We start from the raw sequence: 18,354 nt of genomic DNA on the forward strand, positions 1-18,354 counted from the left end.
CAACTGTTATTCGAATGTCTCACTAGATCGCTTCGCGTACCGCACTGTATCTTCCACTTCACTGTGTCGATATGCTGGTGGCTAGCGTTTATATATCGTAATCGAATGCGATAGAAAATTCGCCGGAATTCCATCGAAGTCGGTAGCATCGAGAGCGACACCGAACATCGTACATTCGCGCGCTCTCAGCTACGTCACAATTGGTTTACTGCTACCAGTGGCGGCCGGCGTTATTTTCTTTAAGGAATGATTTACAACAGTATTTTAACCAATCTTTAAAGATTATGGTAATAAATTGGTATTTCTTTGTAGAGCGCATTCTATTTAATGTTACCCTGGGTACATGATGTTTCTCTCTATCACTTTGCAAATTTTTTGTTCAGTGTTTATTAATTTACATTTTAATCCGTAGGTATATTCTAACTATATTTTTGTTAGGTTCATTTATGACGAGAGGATAGTATATTTTGGGGCAATACAATTTTTTACTGATTTATTTACGTTTTATAGTGGAGACGTGCGTTTTGAAGTTTCCATTTATGATACTATATGTTTTGATTGAATTATATTGTATTAGGTCGTTTCAAAATTAACAAGAGATTTGGCAATGATAGTGTTAATGAACGCACTGTTCGACTTTGGTTTGGATTAGAAGACCCTGGTGGAGACTGACCCATCACAAACAGTGTGTGGGATGGTGGAAGAACTAGGCGTAAGCTCCCATGCGGTTTTTGATGATTTAAAACGTATTGGAATTGTCGAAAAGCTGGTACAGGGGGCGCCCCACGATTTGAACGATCAACAGAAATAGTCACGTTTCAAGATGTGTTCTTCTTTGCTTTTGCGCAACCCTAAACTATCCTTTTTTTGGATCGTCACGGGTGATGAAAAGTAGTTTCTCTACGACAACTTGAGACGTTCAGGGCAGTGGTTGGACACCGATGAGCCACCCAGGCACTTCCAAAGACTAAAATCTACAACAAAAAGACCATGGTTACTGTACGGTTGTCAGCGGCTGGTGTGATTCACTATAACTTGCTTGCGGGTCAAACTGTCACAAAAAAGCCGACGAAATGTACCGAAAATTGCGTCAGCAGCAGCAGTGGTCAACAGAACAGGTCCGACAACGCCCGTCCGCACATTCAATAAATCACCGTCCGAAAATTGAACAAATTGAGCGTCGAAGTTATGCCTCACCCGCCATACTCTCCAGACCTTTCGTCAACCGACTATCATCTTTTCAAGCACTACGATAACTTTCTCATTTGTATAACCATCGCCAATCAGGACCAGACAAAAACGGCCTTCGTAGACTTTATCGAATCCCGAGTACACACGTTTTATGCTGATGAAATTAATCGACTTGTGTTATGTTGGCAAGAGTTAACTTATTCAAATGTCGCTTATTTCGATTAAATTGAATAAGTGGGTATGTACTGAGATATAACGGTTTAAAGTAAAGATCTTATTACATGGATATATAGTATACTTGATATTTCTGTGTATATGTCAATAAGTGTGACCCGAAACAATAACATAATATTTTTCTATATTTACTGAGATTTCATTTTGTTAATGTTCGCTCCAAATGTGTTCAATTTCAGGTACCAATATATTAATTTCGATTAATTGTTATCCTAACAGTTTTCATTTTGTTACAGAGCCGAAAAAAGAAAAGACTGATGGAACGGCGCAGAATGGCGCTCTTTCTCCCAACGGAGAAGCGCCTTCTCACGTTACTCAACCTCCAGGAATGGAAAATCAAGGTAGCGGAAAACCGGAGAGACCCAATACGTTGATGCACTCAAAACTCACCAGAAGATTGTTGTGTTACCACAGTGAACATTGTAAGTAATTAGTAGCATTTTTTGTTTTAAATAATTTTAAGTTTGTAAAGGTACTTGATAGAAATAATAACTAGTTTGGACACATGGGATTTGCAAAATATCTATAAGAATGTAAAGTTATCACGGAAATGTGAAAATATTGCCTGTGCGAAAGTGGCGTAGATTGTTCCATTTCGAAAAATTATCGGAACATTCATTCCAATAGTGAAAGAGAACTAAAGAAGGATAGATCGAGGTGTATTGAATTGAACCTCGAAGTGATGAGAAGCTGTAGTTTGCCTCTCACTTCTGACATATGTCGCTTTCGATCGAATCAAGCTATGCAAACTTTTCGTGAAAAAGATGCAAATCTGTAACCTTTCATTTTGATACACCAGGTTATCAATGTTGTTACTTCAAGCCAAATTTCCTACAAATCTCGAGTAAGATGTAAAATATCTTGTTAGCGCTGAAGATGTACATTAGCAGCTGTTGCTAGCAATGCCAAATACTGAATTTTTTGTTCTCTTGTTCAATGAATTGTTGATCTATAATGAAAAAAAAAATTGGAGACAATGAAGAACACCAGCTTTTATGCTTGAAGTATTTAAAAGAGGATCGTCGATAAGATGGCATCTAAAAATAAATATAGTACATATATATTGTCTTGTCTTCAATGCATTTTAGTTTTATCCAAATGACAAAGTAAGTTATTATGTTATTGTTACACATCTTATTCTTATTAATCGATGATTTTATTTAATATCACCAAAATTCAACTTATTATACTTGTACAATTATTCATTAATAGTATGATACAAGTGAAATTATATTCATCTCATTTACCATTTGCTCTAGTAGTGTCTGAGATCTTTCGTATTTGGACAGTTCCGTACTTGTCCCATTAGCAAGAGGATCTACTCATCCAGATTACTACTGATACACTCACGATAATTACAATGGTTTTAATTTCTTGCTATACTATATTGTTTATATCGCACACTGTTTCAGTTTCCTGTATATTATTATTTGAATAATAATTGTTATTTCTGAAAGGTCGAAAGTAGTGTCTTGGCAGGAAGATCGACTCAATTGAAATATTCTCACAATTTAAGCTGATATCACTGAAGCTTTCATTTATTTCCGCACCTCAATTATAATTGCATTGTTGGGCTCAACTGACTCTTAAGCCCAAGCCTGAGTATAAATAAGTTTCGACATATTTTTTAAAGGAAACGCCATCTGTTGAATTGTCAAAGAATTGAAACCTTGCTTATCATGATAAGCCAAGAGAAACAAAGATAACGGGCGGTTTGTTAGGATGATTAGCCGTGGAGACCGAATGTTTGAGTTTTCTTTCGATCGCATAGAGGATGGGGTTTTTCTAAAGAGAGATTTCCATACTCACCTATCTATACCATACCAACCACCGATGTGGTTGGCACTCAATATACTTCAGAGAGATGTATCACAGGTATGGTAGTCCTATTTTGAAGATTTTGGAGATGAGAGGGTTTAATAGCACACTAATTCACTGTCTTTTGTAAACTAATTTCACTTCCGAATAAGTGTCAACAGATCTGAGCGATTTTTAGTTTTGTTTACCATTTTGAAGGTGAAGCAGGTAAGTTTTAACTAGGAACATCGAACATCTCTGGCGTTTTGTTTAACAGATATTTGCTGAAATCATTGTTGTTGGTGCTCTTTATAACTGTTACTTTCATTTGATGAACACGAATTCCTTTTTCAGTCAACGATGGTCAATCAGGTCAGCCAGGAAGTACCCCTCCTCCCCATGAGAAGCAGCACCACACCATCCCACCGCCCCATGCGTCCGTGGGCCTACCTGCTTTCATGTTGTCCGAGCTTCCGGAACCACCGATTCCAGTCTCGGAAATCGGACCTATACCGCCTCCGCCTATGTTCAGCTCACCGAGTCCCATTCCCAATAGGCTTTCGCCGCCCCCTAACCATCATGATTATAATTATGACGGTAAGTGTAGTAATATATGTCGGTACCTAAACATTCAAAAATGTACATCTGATAGAAGTTTATTTGTTACTGAAGTTGATACAAAAAGGGGTCCAACTCATTGGACTAGTCACAACACAAGGAAAATATTGTGGGAAAGAAATTTTTTGGCTTTCTACTACTCCATCTTGATACAAAAAAAAGAAGGATGAGGGAGTCTTCCAAAGAAAGGAAGGAAGTAACTCTATACATGGATGTGTAGATCATGCAAAGAAGTAACTTTCTTACTTCCTTCCTTTCTTTGGAAGACTCCCTCATCCTTCTTTTTTTTGTATCAAGATGGAGTAGTAGAAAGCCAAAAACTTTCTTTCCCAAAAATTAATCACTCCTAAAAAATATAACCCCTTCAATTCAGAAAATATTGTCTTTATAAAAATAAATAAAGAAGCCTTCTTCTAATAAAGTATATATAATACATTAAAAATATACTTAAACACAATATATAAAATAAATTTTCGAAAAATTCTTGTAATGACTGAAATGTCCTGGATTCCAAATATTTTGATAGGGAGTTTTTAAAAACCCTTAGATGTGCAGAATTTATCCAGCTTCCAAATAATATGATTGGTTAAAATCATAGCCCAAAGACAAAGCAATTGAGATCCAACACCAGATAGTGTGCTTTCTAGGCTAAACCATAGTCACCTAGGCGGTGACATCTTCCCTTATGAAGACGACATCTGTGGGATGAGTATCAAAGACAAGTGTGGCTCTCTGAGGCGGTCCATTAAAAAGTCAAGCTTCAATATTGACCTACGAACAAGATTCGTTCTCGACATACAACACTAATAAATCTTCACAATGCATAAGAAAGGGCGAGAGTATTACCTTTTGAAGTGTCGTCTCTAGGTCTTTCAACAGGTTGACCCTTGTTAGGGCTGCGTAAACGCAAGCGAGACATAAATGGAACCACCTATTGGTTTGACCAATCAACCGACTACTGCGTATTACTATTACTATTACTATTACTATTAACCAACGTATTATTATTATTATAAAGGATGGCCTGTATTTATAGACGATACATTTCTAACAAAAATAAATCAGGTTCAGTTATAGTTTACCCCAATTGTTATTCATTTTTTTTCAGAAAACGATGATGATGAAGATGAAGAAGAAGACTATGAGGATGATAATTATTTCAGGATGCCTCAGCCAGATCCGTCGATAGATACCAGCAGGATAGATGAGATTCCGGCAAAAGAACCTAAGCTGAATGCTAAACCTCTGAAGTCTGCGATGAAAAAGAGGCCAGGAAGTGGACCCGGCACTCCTACGCAGGAAAATAGGCCTCTGGGAATGAGACAGCAGGAGTACAATTCGAGTTTCAAGTAGGTTTTTAAGCTGTACTAAGTTACGTATCTGTTTCTTCCTGTTGAAAAATAGAATAGTGTTTTTTTCAACTAAAATTTGGCAGTTTAATATATAATCTGCTTTCAAGATGCTTTAGTAATCAGAGTTTTACAAAAATCAAAATAATGTCAGTACAATTTTCAAGTGCAGATTGACTATTCAACAGTGTCACGAAGTCTTTCAACAAATGCTTTAATTTTTTTTTACCAATCATCAGTTTTCTCCTGCAAAAATTATATTATGTATATCAATTGGCTACTCAATATTTAATTTATTTTTTTTATCTTATTCGTCATACAGAAGGTCACATCTGAGGCCTAGGATTAGAATATGGTAAATATTATTAGGTGTAGTCTTGTTTTAACTGTTTTTTTCTGTCATCACCACTGATCTTCTGAGCATACAGCAATTTTCTTATTCTTTTTAAGTTCAGACTTTCTGAAGACATTTACTTATTCTTCTGGACTTTTGATTTTGACAAAAATTCATTGAGAATTTTCAAAGCAATGTTCGAAGCAATAAAAACTCGAATTGTTGTTAATCAGACATGACAACATTTGGGTTCTAATTAAACAGACTTATTTCTTGTATTTTTAATGAAATTTTAAAATTGAAATGATGAGTCCTGGGGCGTCTCAATTCCGTTTGACCATCTATATAAATGAAAAAAAAAAATTTAATTCTATTAAAGATACAAGATATAATTGTATTTTTTTAATGGCTTAAGCCTACATTTCTTGTGACAAATAGCTTTCAAGTCATATCAATTTTTGTGTGCAAATGACCACAATTATATGAAAGCATAACATAACACCTGGGCTAAAAACTCCTGGGCCTAAGAAAGAAAACGCGTTTTTGTTGGTTCAAAATTGGCATTATTCATCAACGTAATCTTCATAGCGGTTTTTGTAAAACCCTTATAGTGAAAATCATAGAATAAACTCTATTGATTAGTTTTTTAAATAGGCCTCAGTTTCAGCAAGAACCTCTTCATTTGGTGAGCATTTTTTTGAGGTTTACGAACAGCCAGTAGTGGCTGGGAGCCAAATCTGGCTGATAGGAACAATTCGAAGTCCATTTCATGCAATCTTGCTGTCGTTTTCATTGATTTGTGATACTGTGCATGGTCTTGATGAAGCAACACTTTCTTTTTTTTTCAAATGGGGTCGATTTCTTGCAATTGCGGCCTCTATATGCACCACTGTTGATGGTATTTCCCTTTTTAATATAGTCGATGAATATTACATCACGCACATCTCAAAATACCGAGTCCATAACCTTTCCAACCGATTGATGTGCTTTCAGACACTGTACGAAGTTCACCAGTTGCTCTCCACTCAGATGATGATCGTTTTGATTCCAGAGTAAACATATCTACACAAAAATTCGGTTTGTTATGTTCAAACATGGCTACAAACTGCTCAGAATCATCAAGACGTTCTTGTTTTTGGTCATCAGTGAGCTCGCACGACACCAACTTTGAACAGAGCTTTCTCATAGTCAAATGCTTATGCAATATAAAGCCAACACGTTCCTTTGATATATTTACAACGTCAGCTAACTCACGCAGCTTCACTTTTCGATCATTCAAAACGATTTTGTAGATTTTTTTATGTTCTCTCCACTTCGTTCTGCATCATTGAAGTCTCTACGACCACGTTTGAAGTCAGCAAACCAACATTTAATTCTCAAGCCATTTCTTCGCTTGATCTCACAAACTTATCAGTAGAAAATCATGAAATTTCTACAGCGGTGAATGCAATAGGACTAGGGCCATCTATGTATTAGGCTCGGGACTTTTTAGCCCATATAGTACATTGCTATAACAATCAATGTTGTCTGAGTTTCAGTGTATTGTTGATAACCAATAACAAAGAAGGTAACAAATTTAACCTGAAGCTATTTGTCACAGGTCAGGAGGGATTCTTTCTAATGATGTGTGTCTTAAAGATTCAGATTGACTCGCAGTCCATGAAGAATATTTTTCTTTTGGTAAAATTCATTCAGCTTTCATTCATCATGTGAAATACAGTTTTTGGGTGATTCTTGAACCAGGACTGATGATAATTCCTTCTCGTTTCTAGTACAAGCAAACCGGTACGATTTGGCTTGCCAACCACTATTGAAAACAAGGAGAATGCCAGGCCGAACATAATTCACGAAGATGATGACAGCGACTCAAACGATGGTCCCATTCTGTACAGAGAAGATGGAAGTTTATCAGAAGAACGTATGCTGGCTCTAAAAATAGCGAGGAAAGAAAGTTTGTCGCTCAAGCTCGCTCTTAGACCTGACAAACAGGAGCTCATCAACAGGAACATCTTGCAAATTCAATCGGACAATGAGAGACAGGAGGCCAAGGAAGCTATCGGTGCAAGGCTGATCAGAAGGTTGAGCATGAGGCCTACACAAGAAGAGTTGGAAGAGAGAAATATTTTGAAAAGTAGGTACCAGTAAGATAGATAGATAGATCTTTATTTAAATAGGATATCCTAATAATATACAAATCAACTAGAATGGTAGAAATAAAAAAAAAACAACGTATGTGTTATATATAGAAATGACTTAAATGTATGACAAACATAAGTTCAATAAAATATTTTTAAAGACATTACTACAAAAACAGCAACATTATACATTCGAAAAATTTCAATGCAACATGTAGAAAGATAAACTGCATAATTATTTGAAATATATAACGAACATTAGATGAATGGAATTATACAAATTACAGCTACAGGTAACAAAGACATATCATATTTGTACATTTAAAACAAATTTCTTCAGTTCATTTTTGAACATGTTCAGAGATGGGCTATTTTTAATTGCATTAGGTAATTTGTTGAACCTATCAAAACCCTTGAAAAACAATGAGTTCATAGTATTTTTGGTTTTTGTTCTGTTAATATATAAGTTATTATTATTTCGATTGAAGTGGTGGTGAATATCGTGATGAAAGACAATATACTGATTAAAATAAGATGGTTCTAAATTGTTCAATATTTTGTATATGAAGATCATTGTGAAGTATAGCAGTCTTTGATATATATACTGATATACTGATGACTTGGAATTCTTGGAAAAGAAAGGTTTTCTCCATCAAAGAGTGAGAATCTTCTAAAGAAAGGAAGAAAGCAGTTAATTTAAAATATGAACTATTTACAAAGATGTGTTGCATCATGCGAAGAAGTAACTTTGAAAAACACAAACCAGAAACAGCTACTTTCATGTAAACATTAAATTAAACATTGTTTAAGTTTATCATTCATAATGTTGTGGAAAGTTATTAGTGAAAATCTATAATGTTCTGATCATCATTTACTATTATACATGGTGCCTTTAATGTTCAATTAGTAAGGGACCATTTTTGGGAGAGACTAGTTTTTGCGGAAAAGTTTTTTGGCTTTCTACTCTTCCACAATTGAACAAAATTTCAAAATTCCATATAAAAAAAAAGAATATAATGAAAGCTGTTTATAAGGAAATGCAAAAGTTTCTTTTAGTCACAAACTGGAAGAAAAACCCTTTCAAAACAACTACTTTCATATGAACACTGAATTACAAGAAAAACATTTTTTCCATTTAGTTTGTACTCCAAACAGTAGTTTTCATTTGACCATTGATAAAAGACAACCGTCAAGTGACAAATCATAAAATACCTAAACCTAACCTAACCTAACCTAACCTAACCTAAATACAATACATGAATTACGTATGTACAGGATAGTAATGGTTTAGAATAAATATGGACTTGGTATCTGGGTGTATACAATTTTTTTTGTTTTTCCAATTTGTTGTAATTACTGAAAACTTTCAGAAAATTTCGTAGTTTGTTGTGAAGAGATTTTTGTTTTTTAAAATTTATTGTTTTGTGCTTGGGTATTGTTTGAATTGAAACAAAAATGATTAATAGGAACACTACCCAATGTAATGTACTAAAGAGAATTGATATGAAATATCACTTAAATGCACTATCATCCTCCATGGTGTACTTCGGAGTTTAGGGACAAGAAACCTGTCTTATCCTATAGCCACAAAATCAGAAGAAATACTTTCTCAATATTTTGACTATAAAATAAAAAGTACTAATTCTGAACTGTAGGTCTTTGATTTTTCTCGTTATTCTGAGATGTTTTACTGAACAACAAAAATTGAAGTTTTCAATGAGTTCAAATATTTCACAAAGTAAACCTATGGATTAAAGCTTCATTTAATCAAATCGTTAGGTGTAGTTTGTTAAATTAGTATAGATCTTCGTCAAGTAACGATCGAGTCAATCAGAAAAAAAAAGGAGTTTAAATGTCATCAAAAACAAAACAAAGTAATGAACTGTGATATTTTTTGACAGTCGGTCGAGTGATTTTCTTGAAATTAGTGTTTTTTCCATTATAATGAAAAAAAAATCTTTTTAAAATCTGTTTTTCCGTTAATCAAATGTCCGAAGAGCATTATGTTCATTGATGGATGTACCTTCCGAAGAAACATATTCATTAATAAGAGTTCATTATTATAGTATCGAAAATCCACATGAACTCCTGTTAACGACAAGATAAAAGGGGACTTGATATATGGGGCTGTATTGTTGATATTTTTTCAACAAAAATTGAATAAAATTGAATAAGTAAAAGTAATTTTATTTGTCTGAGAAGACTTTTTTAGGTTGATAGAACACCTTCCTGAACACATCAAAAATGTAATGCTGTTTTCATTTTTGCCATTCAGAAAATGTATTGAAGAGAATGGAAAATATTTTGAACATGGATTTAAAGATTAATTGTTGCTTTATTTTTTTGATTAACAATACTAAACAATGATTATTGTAGAACTAACTTAAAAAACTTGAATAATCGAAAAACTGTTAGAAATAATACATAGTGTAATCTTCAGATAGGTAATTTCATATAGAATGCATCTAGAAAAAATGTTATAAAATAAGATTAAAGTGAATGATAATCAAAATAAAATTTGAAACAACCTGTTTAATAATGAATGATGATCAGAACATTTCAAGGTACTTTGGTGCCTCCTATATCACTTCACCAAAAAAAATCAGATCTTTGAAGAGACAGCTTAATTACATGTATTTCGTTCATAGTCTGCATCACTATTTTTAGATAGGGAGATAAATAAATGTTTTTGTCATTGACAAAAAATGCAACACACTGTTCATTTGAACTATTTTCAAAAGTTTCTGGTGATGTAAAACTTTTTTTCATATATATCAGCATTATCAATATATCAAGCAAATAGACATTGGAACATCTGGTATAATGTCCAATGTTCCAAATACATTTTTGAGAATATGTGAAAATATGTGTTATGTCAGATTTAAGTAGCAACAACTAAACAATGCAAATGAGTTCAATATATTCTCTTATCCTCATTCTATTCAAAATAATTCGTAGAAGTATCTTTCAACAATCTTTCAACTTCCCAATATTTTATATCGTATCTACACTTCAGCCATCACATAATTTTTTGTGCACAGAACAAAGTCCAGCTGAAGAGAAGAAACAGAAAGAGGAGAAAAAAAGTTTCCTGTTGCGCAAGCTGAGCTTCAGACCGACCGTCGAGGAACTGAAAGAGAAGAAGATTATTCGGTTCAACGATTATATCGAGGTGACTCAGGCTCATGATTATGATCGTAGAGCTGACAAACCCTGGACCAGATTGACACCGAAAGATAAGGCGGCTATCAGAAAAGAGCTGAACGAGTTCAAAAGTTCTGAGATGTCGGTTCATGAAGATAGTCGTCACTTGACAAGGTAAGTGTTGTAGAAAATAGATATTTCATGGCTAATACCACGCTGGATATTAAATTATATCCAACAGACATTTATGCAGACATTTAACACAAAGATGTCTACGCTATATGGCCACCAAATTATACATTATCTATGGTTTGCCACTTCATCGAGTGCTATGTTCGAATATATATATATATATATATATATATATATATATATATATATATATATATAGATTAATATATCACTGTATATATTAATCATAAAAATGAATATCAAGAAAAATGAATCAAGCTACATTAAAAATAACATGATACATAAACATCACACTCGGAATGGTAATGAACTGCGACTACCCTACTCTCGACTGGCTCTTGGTCAGGGATCCTCAAGTTATCAAGGTATCATCTGCTATAATAAAGCACTTCAGCTATTTGGAAACACATGTAATTTCACTGAATTCCAAAGTTCTTTACTTGATTACCTTACCAAAAAATGCATTTTATAGTATTGAAGAATTTCTTCAACATTAGCTATTATTGTGTAGTTACTTTATTTTACTTGTACAAATAATAATATTAAAAAAAAATTAGATTTCACAATTTTAACTAATGTAAGCTACTTGCATATATTATCTGTCACTGTTCTTGCATCTTTTTATTATGTCTACTTAACTTCTAATAACATGTATATATACACTAACTATAGATAAGCACAGTTGCTTTATGTTCGGTTCTGACTAGTCTGATAAAGTTTTACTGTATGTTCCACATGTATAAAATCTTTTAATGATGAATAAATTTCTATTCTATTCTATTCTATATATATATATATATATATATATATATATATATATATATATATATATATATATATATATATATATATATATATATAATATGTACGTATATAATATAATAAAATGTACGGTAAAATAGATTAACAGGGTCTCTCAGTCAAAAAATCAAAAATTTAACTCTGCTTTACTTTGCCAAGCCTTCGCTTCTAATGGGAAGCTTCTTCAGGGCAGTAAAAATGAGCGAAAAAACAATAAATTGAACATATACATTGACGAGAAAGTTATGCATGTATAGAATTTTTTGTGGGTTTGACAAGGAAATTTCAAGCATATTTCATATGACAAGTACTTAGCTGAGAGTCCTTAAACCAAATTCGACACTGATAAAAATTTCTTTGATTTACAACAGTTTGGAAATGTTCAATAAATGAAATCTTAAAAATCACCTGGTTGACTGCACTAACGAAATACTACAATGGTTGACTATATTTTTTGGTTTCATTAACATTGGCAACATTTATTTTCGATTTAATGTTCTCTAAAAAATTCAATCAACTTTCTGCTTCAGATATGTTTTCAATGTTACTTGTGGCATATAGTTGAGTTACAAATGTGATTTATCAAAAAGTTTTTTCTTTTTTGTCTGTGTGACTCCTGAAATTGCGTAATCAATATTCGTAATTTGAATTGAGAGCTGAGAATAGTGCTAATATACAATTTTTATCAACACATTTGTGGTTTACATAATTTTTTTTACAGAATGCACAGTGTTCGAACAAAGGTAATTACGAAACGTAGAAAAAGGAGTATTGTTGGAGGGACGAGTCCTCTTTTGTTTAATCATTTAATGTACAATGTAATTGCACAAAGGAAAAAAATACCTGCAAAATTAGAGGTTTCGGTAACTTATATAGAAGACTGGTAATTTCGAATAAAAATTTTTGAGTAAGTTTCAAGTAACACAATGTTATGTTGAACTAATCCTTGTCGAGTCTTAAGCTTACTCAAAAAAAATTTATGTTTTTCTATAAGTACAGATATATTCGGCTTTACTATACAGTGTGTTGAGTAAGTACCCTCACTTATTTCAGGGAATAATTCCTTGTAATAGGTTTGCCAAGCTATCTCAAAATCTATATATACAATTTTATTGGATGTCGTTTTGGACTATTGACATCCTTTGTGATGAGTAAAATCAATAAACATATAATTTAAAACACCCCAGAAATTTTTTAATGAGTACAATAGTTGATGAAATCATTCGATCGTGAGTATCTGGTATCTGTTATGAACGAATGCTTCAAAGATGAAAATACATATTTATACATTTTTAATTTGAAGGTTTTCATCAAGAACAATTCCGAACGTATGTCCTTTTCAATTTAATACTTTTTGTGTTTTTCTACTTACCAAATTTTATGTCTGTTCTTTGGAAGATTACTTCTATTGAAAAACAACAAGATCGCCTGTTTTGCATACAAATGTATATATAATTTTAGAATTATTCTAGAAACCATGAAAAAACTTTCAACCTGTAGTTGAAGAAAATATTTTGTATACAATTGTAAAGAACCAGGTGGTGTATTTGTTTATGCTTTTGTCTTTTGTGGTTATATCAAAATTTGAATCGTGAACAAAATTAGTTCTAGAGTTTTAGTCACTAGTGCTGGTGCTGGTTGGCAGAAATTATATTTTTTGTTACACTCCTTATGATTTGTCAAAAATTACGAATTGTTAAATTCATCATAATAGTGTAACTTTGTTTTCAAACTTGTGAAATGTTCCATTTATTAGTAACGATTTTTTGTTTTTACAGATTCCATAGGCCTTGACGATTGCAAGGCGGATTAGAGGAAAAGCAAATTACTGTGATGGGCATAGTTGTAGTAATCTTTCCCATAATCGCTTACTATTAAAAAAAAGGACTCTTCGTTAGAACGTTAAACTTGGCAGATTGTGTAATTGTTTTTGTACATAAGTGATTTTTTATTACACAGTTTTTATTATTATGATTATTGAAAAATACTGATTATGAATAGTGAATGTAAATTTTCTCTTTTTTGTTCGTTTGTCGTTCGTTGAAAACACAACTTGTTGTACATACATAGCGCGATTATATATTATATACATAGTTGATACAGTTTTAAATTTTCAAGATACATCACTGAAGTGCAAAGCTGTGCTGTTAGTGGCAATATTTGTTAATATACAGGTTGCTGCCAATGATTCAAACATTTTGTCTAAATTTCTCTGTTATAATAACACTTTTTATTTTATTGTGAGCGAAATAATTGATAAGTACTTTTGTATTTCATTCAACGTATATCTTTTTAAAATAATTCATTTCATCCATCATTTGGGATGATTGATCCTTAAATTCCCATATTTTCAGAATAACATCTAGATATGGAGGACTAGGAATTAACTTACATATTTCGTGTGTCATATTTATTAGAAAATTTCACTAATGAAAGGGGAGAAAATGAATTTTCTCTATTTCTTTGCCACTACAGGTTGTTTGAAATTGCCGGCAGCCGGTAGTTAAGTTATTTTAAGTTGTTTTATACGTTTCACTGCAATCCTATAACGTAATGTATAACTTCTTGAGTTATTTTAGCTGATTTTAATTGTAATGATATTGACCTTTCTTTGCTACACATATTTTCTGTTATTTATTAAGCTGAGATGTTATATTTATGAAAAATCATCAATTTTTATGGTTTCAGTATTTTAAATAAATTTGAGAAAGGAAATTAGGGATATTTCAATTGAATATACCTTTTTGTTACAAGTTGCAACTTAGAGCAGAGAGCTGTAATATTAGAAGGGTGTAAATGAATTTTATGCAAGAAATTGTTACATCGCTTGTAAAATAGAGATTTCCCCAATGCTTATAAAGAAATGCAATATGCTCTATGTGAACTATACCTAAACTAATTGTAATTCATACTCAATCAATTTATACTGATTTTAATAACAAGAAGTGTCTTCCAAATAAACGAGACATCAAAATATCATGTGTTATTTCTAAAGTTCCCAATGGAAAACAAAAAAAATCTGTATTCATGCAATACGCCATATGCAGATATTTTTATGGGCAGAAAGCAATCCTTTACACTACGCGAAAAAGTCTCGGACACATATATGACGCTAGTCTTATTGGATTCACCGTTCAAGCGAAGTATGGCTTGAGGAGTGTTATAAGAACTCCGCTCCATCAGAAACGACAAACGAAGTTGGTTTGCCGACTTCAAACTTGTTTGTAGAGACACCGGTGATGCAGAATGCAGGGGACGTCCAAATGAGGCATTAACAGCAGGAAATAGAAAACTAAATCGTTTACAATGATCGCAAAGTGAAATTGCGTGAGTTAGATGTAAAGATAGCAAAAGAATGTGTTGTCGTTATATTGCATGAGCATTTGGCTATGAGAAATCCTTGTACAAAGTGTGGTGCCGCGCAAGCTCACTGTTGAGCAAAAACAAGAACGTCTTGATGATTTTGAGCAGTATTTGGCCATGTTTAAACATAACAAACCGGAATTTTTACGTTGATATGTGACAATTGATGAAACATAGATCCAGTTCAATAAATGGAGATTGAGACCAAATCCGGAAAAATCACAATTTGTCATTTTTCATCACAGCCCTTCAGAGACGCTACCAACAATAAACATCAGCAATGAAATGGTAAGAAGCAGGCAATCAGTAAAATACTTGGGAGTTAACATTGACCAAAAAATCAACTTGAACAGCCATACAAAAATGATTAAAAAGAAATGCATCAATAGAGGAAAACATTTTCGGAGTCTGACATTTAAAAAAGAGGAATCAACACTAAAACTGCAACTAAAATATATAAAATGATCTGCTGCCCACTTCTCGAATATGCACATGTAATTTATTCAAGTTGTCGTAATCCTGCATTAAAAAATCTCCAAACAGCTGAAACATCTACTCTAAGGAGTATTACCAAAATGCGTCACCTTCAGAACATACTACACAATCCCTCAAATGCACTGCTTTATAGAACTACAAAAGTGAAACCTACAAAAGGGAGACTATCAGACCTAGGAAACTGCTTTGCCAAAAATGAAACTAACATGGAGACCCTACAGGCATTATGTATGGAAAGAGCTGAAGGACAACTATCCAAATTCGAAATACCCGGAAAAAACTATTTGGGAAAACATCAATTCGCTCTCATAATTTATAATATTTTTTTGTCAGAAATTTAATGTACCTCTCAAATCTATTATGTGAGCATATGTAAAAATCACTGCAAATATTTAAAAATTGTACACTGGCTGAAGGACTTCGGTTGATGGCCCTTTGGTATTCATCAATATATGACATTTATTATTGTTATTATTTTACTTCACTCCGAAATCAAAACGATTGTGATATGAGTGGTGAGCAACTGGTGAACTCGTCCAAAGTGCCCGAAAGCACAACAATCGGCTAGAAAAGTTATGGCTTCGGTATTTTGGGATGTGAGTGGTGTAATATTCATTGACTATCTTGAGAAGGAGAATACCATCAACAGTGAATATTATATAGCGTTATTGGAGCGGTTGAAGGCCGAAATTGCGGAAAAATTACGCCATTTGGAAAAACAAGTGCTGCTTCATCAAGAAAATGCACAGTCAGTGTTATTGCTTTTCCAGTTTGAAAGCCGTGGATTTTTGGAATTTCTTTCTTACGTTTCGCTGGCGCGAGTGGCTAGCTTCTTCAGAGGTTTAACCATCACGGCTTGCTGTCCGATGACTACCTTTTAGGCTTCTTAAAGCGTATTTATGCCTTGTCAGGTAATCAGTTGTATTTGTACCTGTATTCGTACCTGCACTTGAACCTGGAACATTGTTAATGTTTCAGATTCAAGTGCAGGAACATTGTTAATGTTCCAGGTTCAAGTGCAGGTATGAATACAGGTACAAATGCAGGTACAAATACAACTGATTACCTGACAAGGCATAAATACGCTTTACGAAGCCTAAAAGGTAGTCATCGGACAGCAAGCCATGATGGTTAAACCTCTGAAGAAGCTAGCCACTCGCGCTAGCGAAACTTCAGGAAGAAATTCCAAAAATCCACGGCTTTCAAACTCGAAAAGCAATAACACTGAAAACCTCAGCCGTGAAAGTCTAAACCATTTTGTCAAAATGCACAGTGTCGCAATGTAATGAAAAAGATGGCAAAATTGCATGAAATGGGCTTTAAATTGCTCCCGCATATTCAACACGAGATTAACAAGTTTCCTTGAATCTCGAAATCTCTTGGGCTCATCTCAACACGGTTTTCGACAAAACAAGTCTACCAGTTCTGCTATGGCAGAATTATGTTTGCAACTATATGATGCTTTGAACTCAAAAAACATCTCTATTGTACTCTTCTTTGATCTGAGTAAAGCGTTTGATACGGTCAATCACAATCTCCTAGTTGAGAAACTCTATCACATTGGTGTTAGAGGGACGTCACTAAATTGGCTCACATCGTATCTCGAAAATCGAAAACAAGTATTGATACTGGGTAGTGCAAAATCGGAAGAGAAAACTGTAAATGTAGGGGTACCGCAAGGATCGCTACTGGGTCCAGTACTGTTCACTATTTTTGTCAATGATATCACCTCAACATGCAAACAAGCGCACAAAATGATGTATGCAGACGACACAACTATGATAGTGAGAGAAAACAACTTAGCAAAAACAGTAGAAACTGCCAACACCGTTGAAACCAATTTCACACATGGTGTACTAGTACGGGCTTGTGTGTGAACGAAAAATCAAATTTTATCTCATTCATTCCAAAAAATATCAATAATACGTTCTGTTCCCTGATTAGAATTGATGGCAAAAGTATTGAAGAGGTCACATCAACGAAGTTTCTAGGTATTACCTTGGACCATAAATTAAGCTGGGAAAACCATATTAACAGCTTATGTAATAAACTGAGTAAAAACTGCTTTGTACTAAGGCAATTGAAGAATACAGTGTCAATGGACGTGCTGTTATTGGTTTACTATGGTTTGATACAATCAAATATATTCTATGGGTTGATATTTTGGGGAGGCTCTACTCAAATAGAAAAAGTATTTCTACAGCAAAAAAAAATTATTAGATGCATAAAAGGGGTACATCAAAGAATATCATGCAAAGAAATATTAACTGAATTATCTATTCTAACTGTGCCATCATTGTACATATTTCAAACTATTTTAAACGTAAAAAAAACAATTGGAAGTACTACCTACAAATAGTGCTCACCATAACTATAATACACGAAGTGCAGGGAATTTGCAGCAGCCGTTTTCGAGACTTGCCATTGGTCAATGCTCCCACATATACAAAGGCATCGTATTTCATAATTATTTCAAGAACAAATATGGCAGTGAAAAAAATTTCGATGATTTTAAAACTTTTAAATCTCTTTTAAGTAAGTTCTTGCTGAGAAAACATTCTATTCTATTCTATTCTATTCTATTCTATTCTATTCTATTCATTGTATTTTGTGAAGGAATTTTTAAATGACTGAATATGACCTTTTTTAACAAATTTTAGCGTTGAAAAGTAGGTTGTGTATGTAGAATAGTCTTATAAAT

The 18,354-nt window shown here is 33.3% G+C and overlaps 1 protein-coding gene across 8 annotated transcripts in view; it reads left to right on the forward strand.

The window, feature by feature from the left end:
* The window catches only part of LOC111503509 (uncharacterized), a 324,843-nt gene extending 310,074 nt beyond the window's left edge, over positions 1-14,769 (forward strand). For 6 of the 8 annotated variants that reach the window (XM_074175659.1, XM_074175663.1, XM_074175665.1 and 3 more), the window contains 8 exons: positions 1,662-1,847; positions 3,577-3,819; positions 4,949-5,189; positions 5,512-5,544; positions 7,296-7,654; positions 10,700-10,976; positions 12,517-12,702; positions 13,574-14,769. In XM_074175659.1, coding sequence (XP_074031760.1) covers positions 1,662-1,847; positions 3,577-3,819; positions 4,949-5,189; positions 5,512-5,544; positions 7,296-7,654; positions 10,700-10,976; positions 12,517-12,682 — 1,505 coding nt within the window. In that variant the 3' untranslated portion in view covers positions 12,683-12,702; positions 13,574-14,769. The remainder of the gene's footprint in view (positions 1-1,661; positions 1,848-3,576; positions 3,820-4,948; positions 5,190-5,511; positions 5,545-7,295; positions 7,655-10,699; positions 10,977-12,516; positions 12,703-13,573) is intronic. The other 2 variants (XM_074175667.1, XM_074175662.1) reach the window with 2 other exon arrangements.
* The last annotated feature ends 3,585 nt before the right edge of the window (positions 14,770-18,354 follow it).

The sequence above is a fragment of the Leptinotarsa decemlineata genome, unplaced genomic scaffold, assembly GCF_025532065.1.
Source record: "Leptinotarsa decemlineata unplaced genomic scaffold, Ldec_3_MD MMD2_tig00001064_RagTag_RagTag, whole genome shotgun sequence".
NCBI classification, from domain to species: domain Eukaryota; kingdom Metazoa; phylum Arthropoda; class Insecta; order Coleoptera; family Chrysomelidae; genus Leptinotarsa; species Leptinotarsa decemlineata.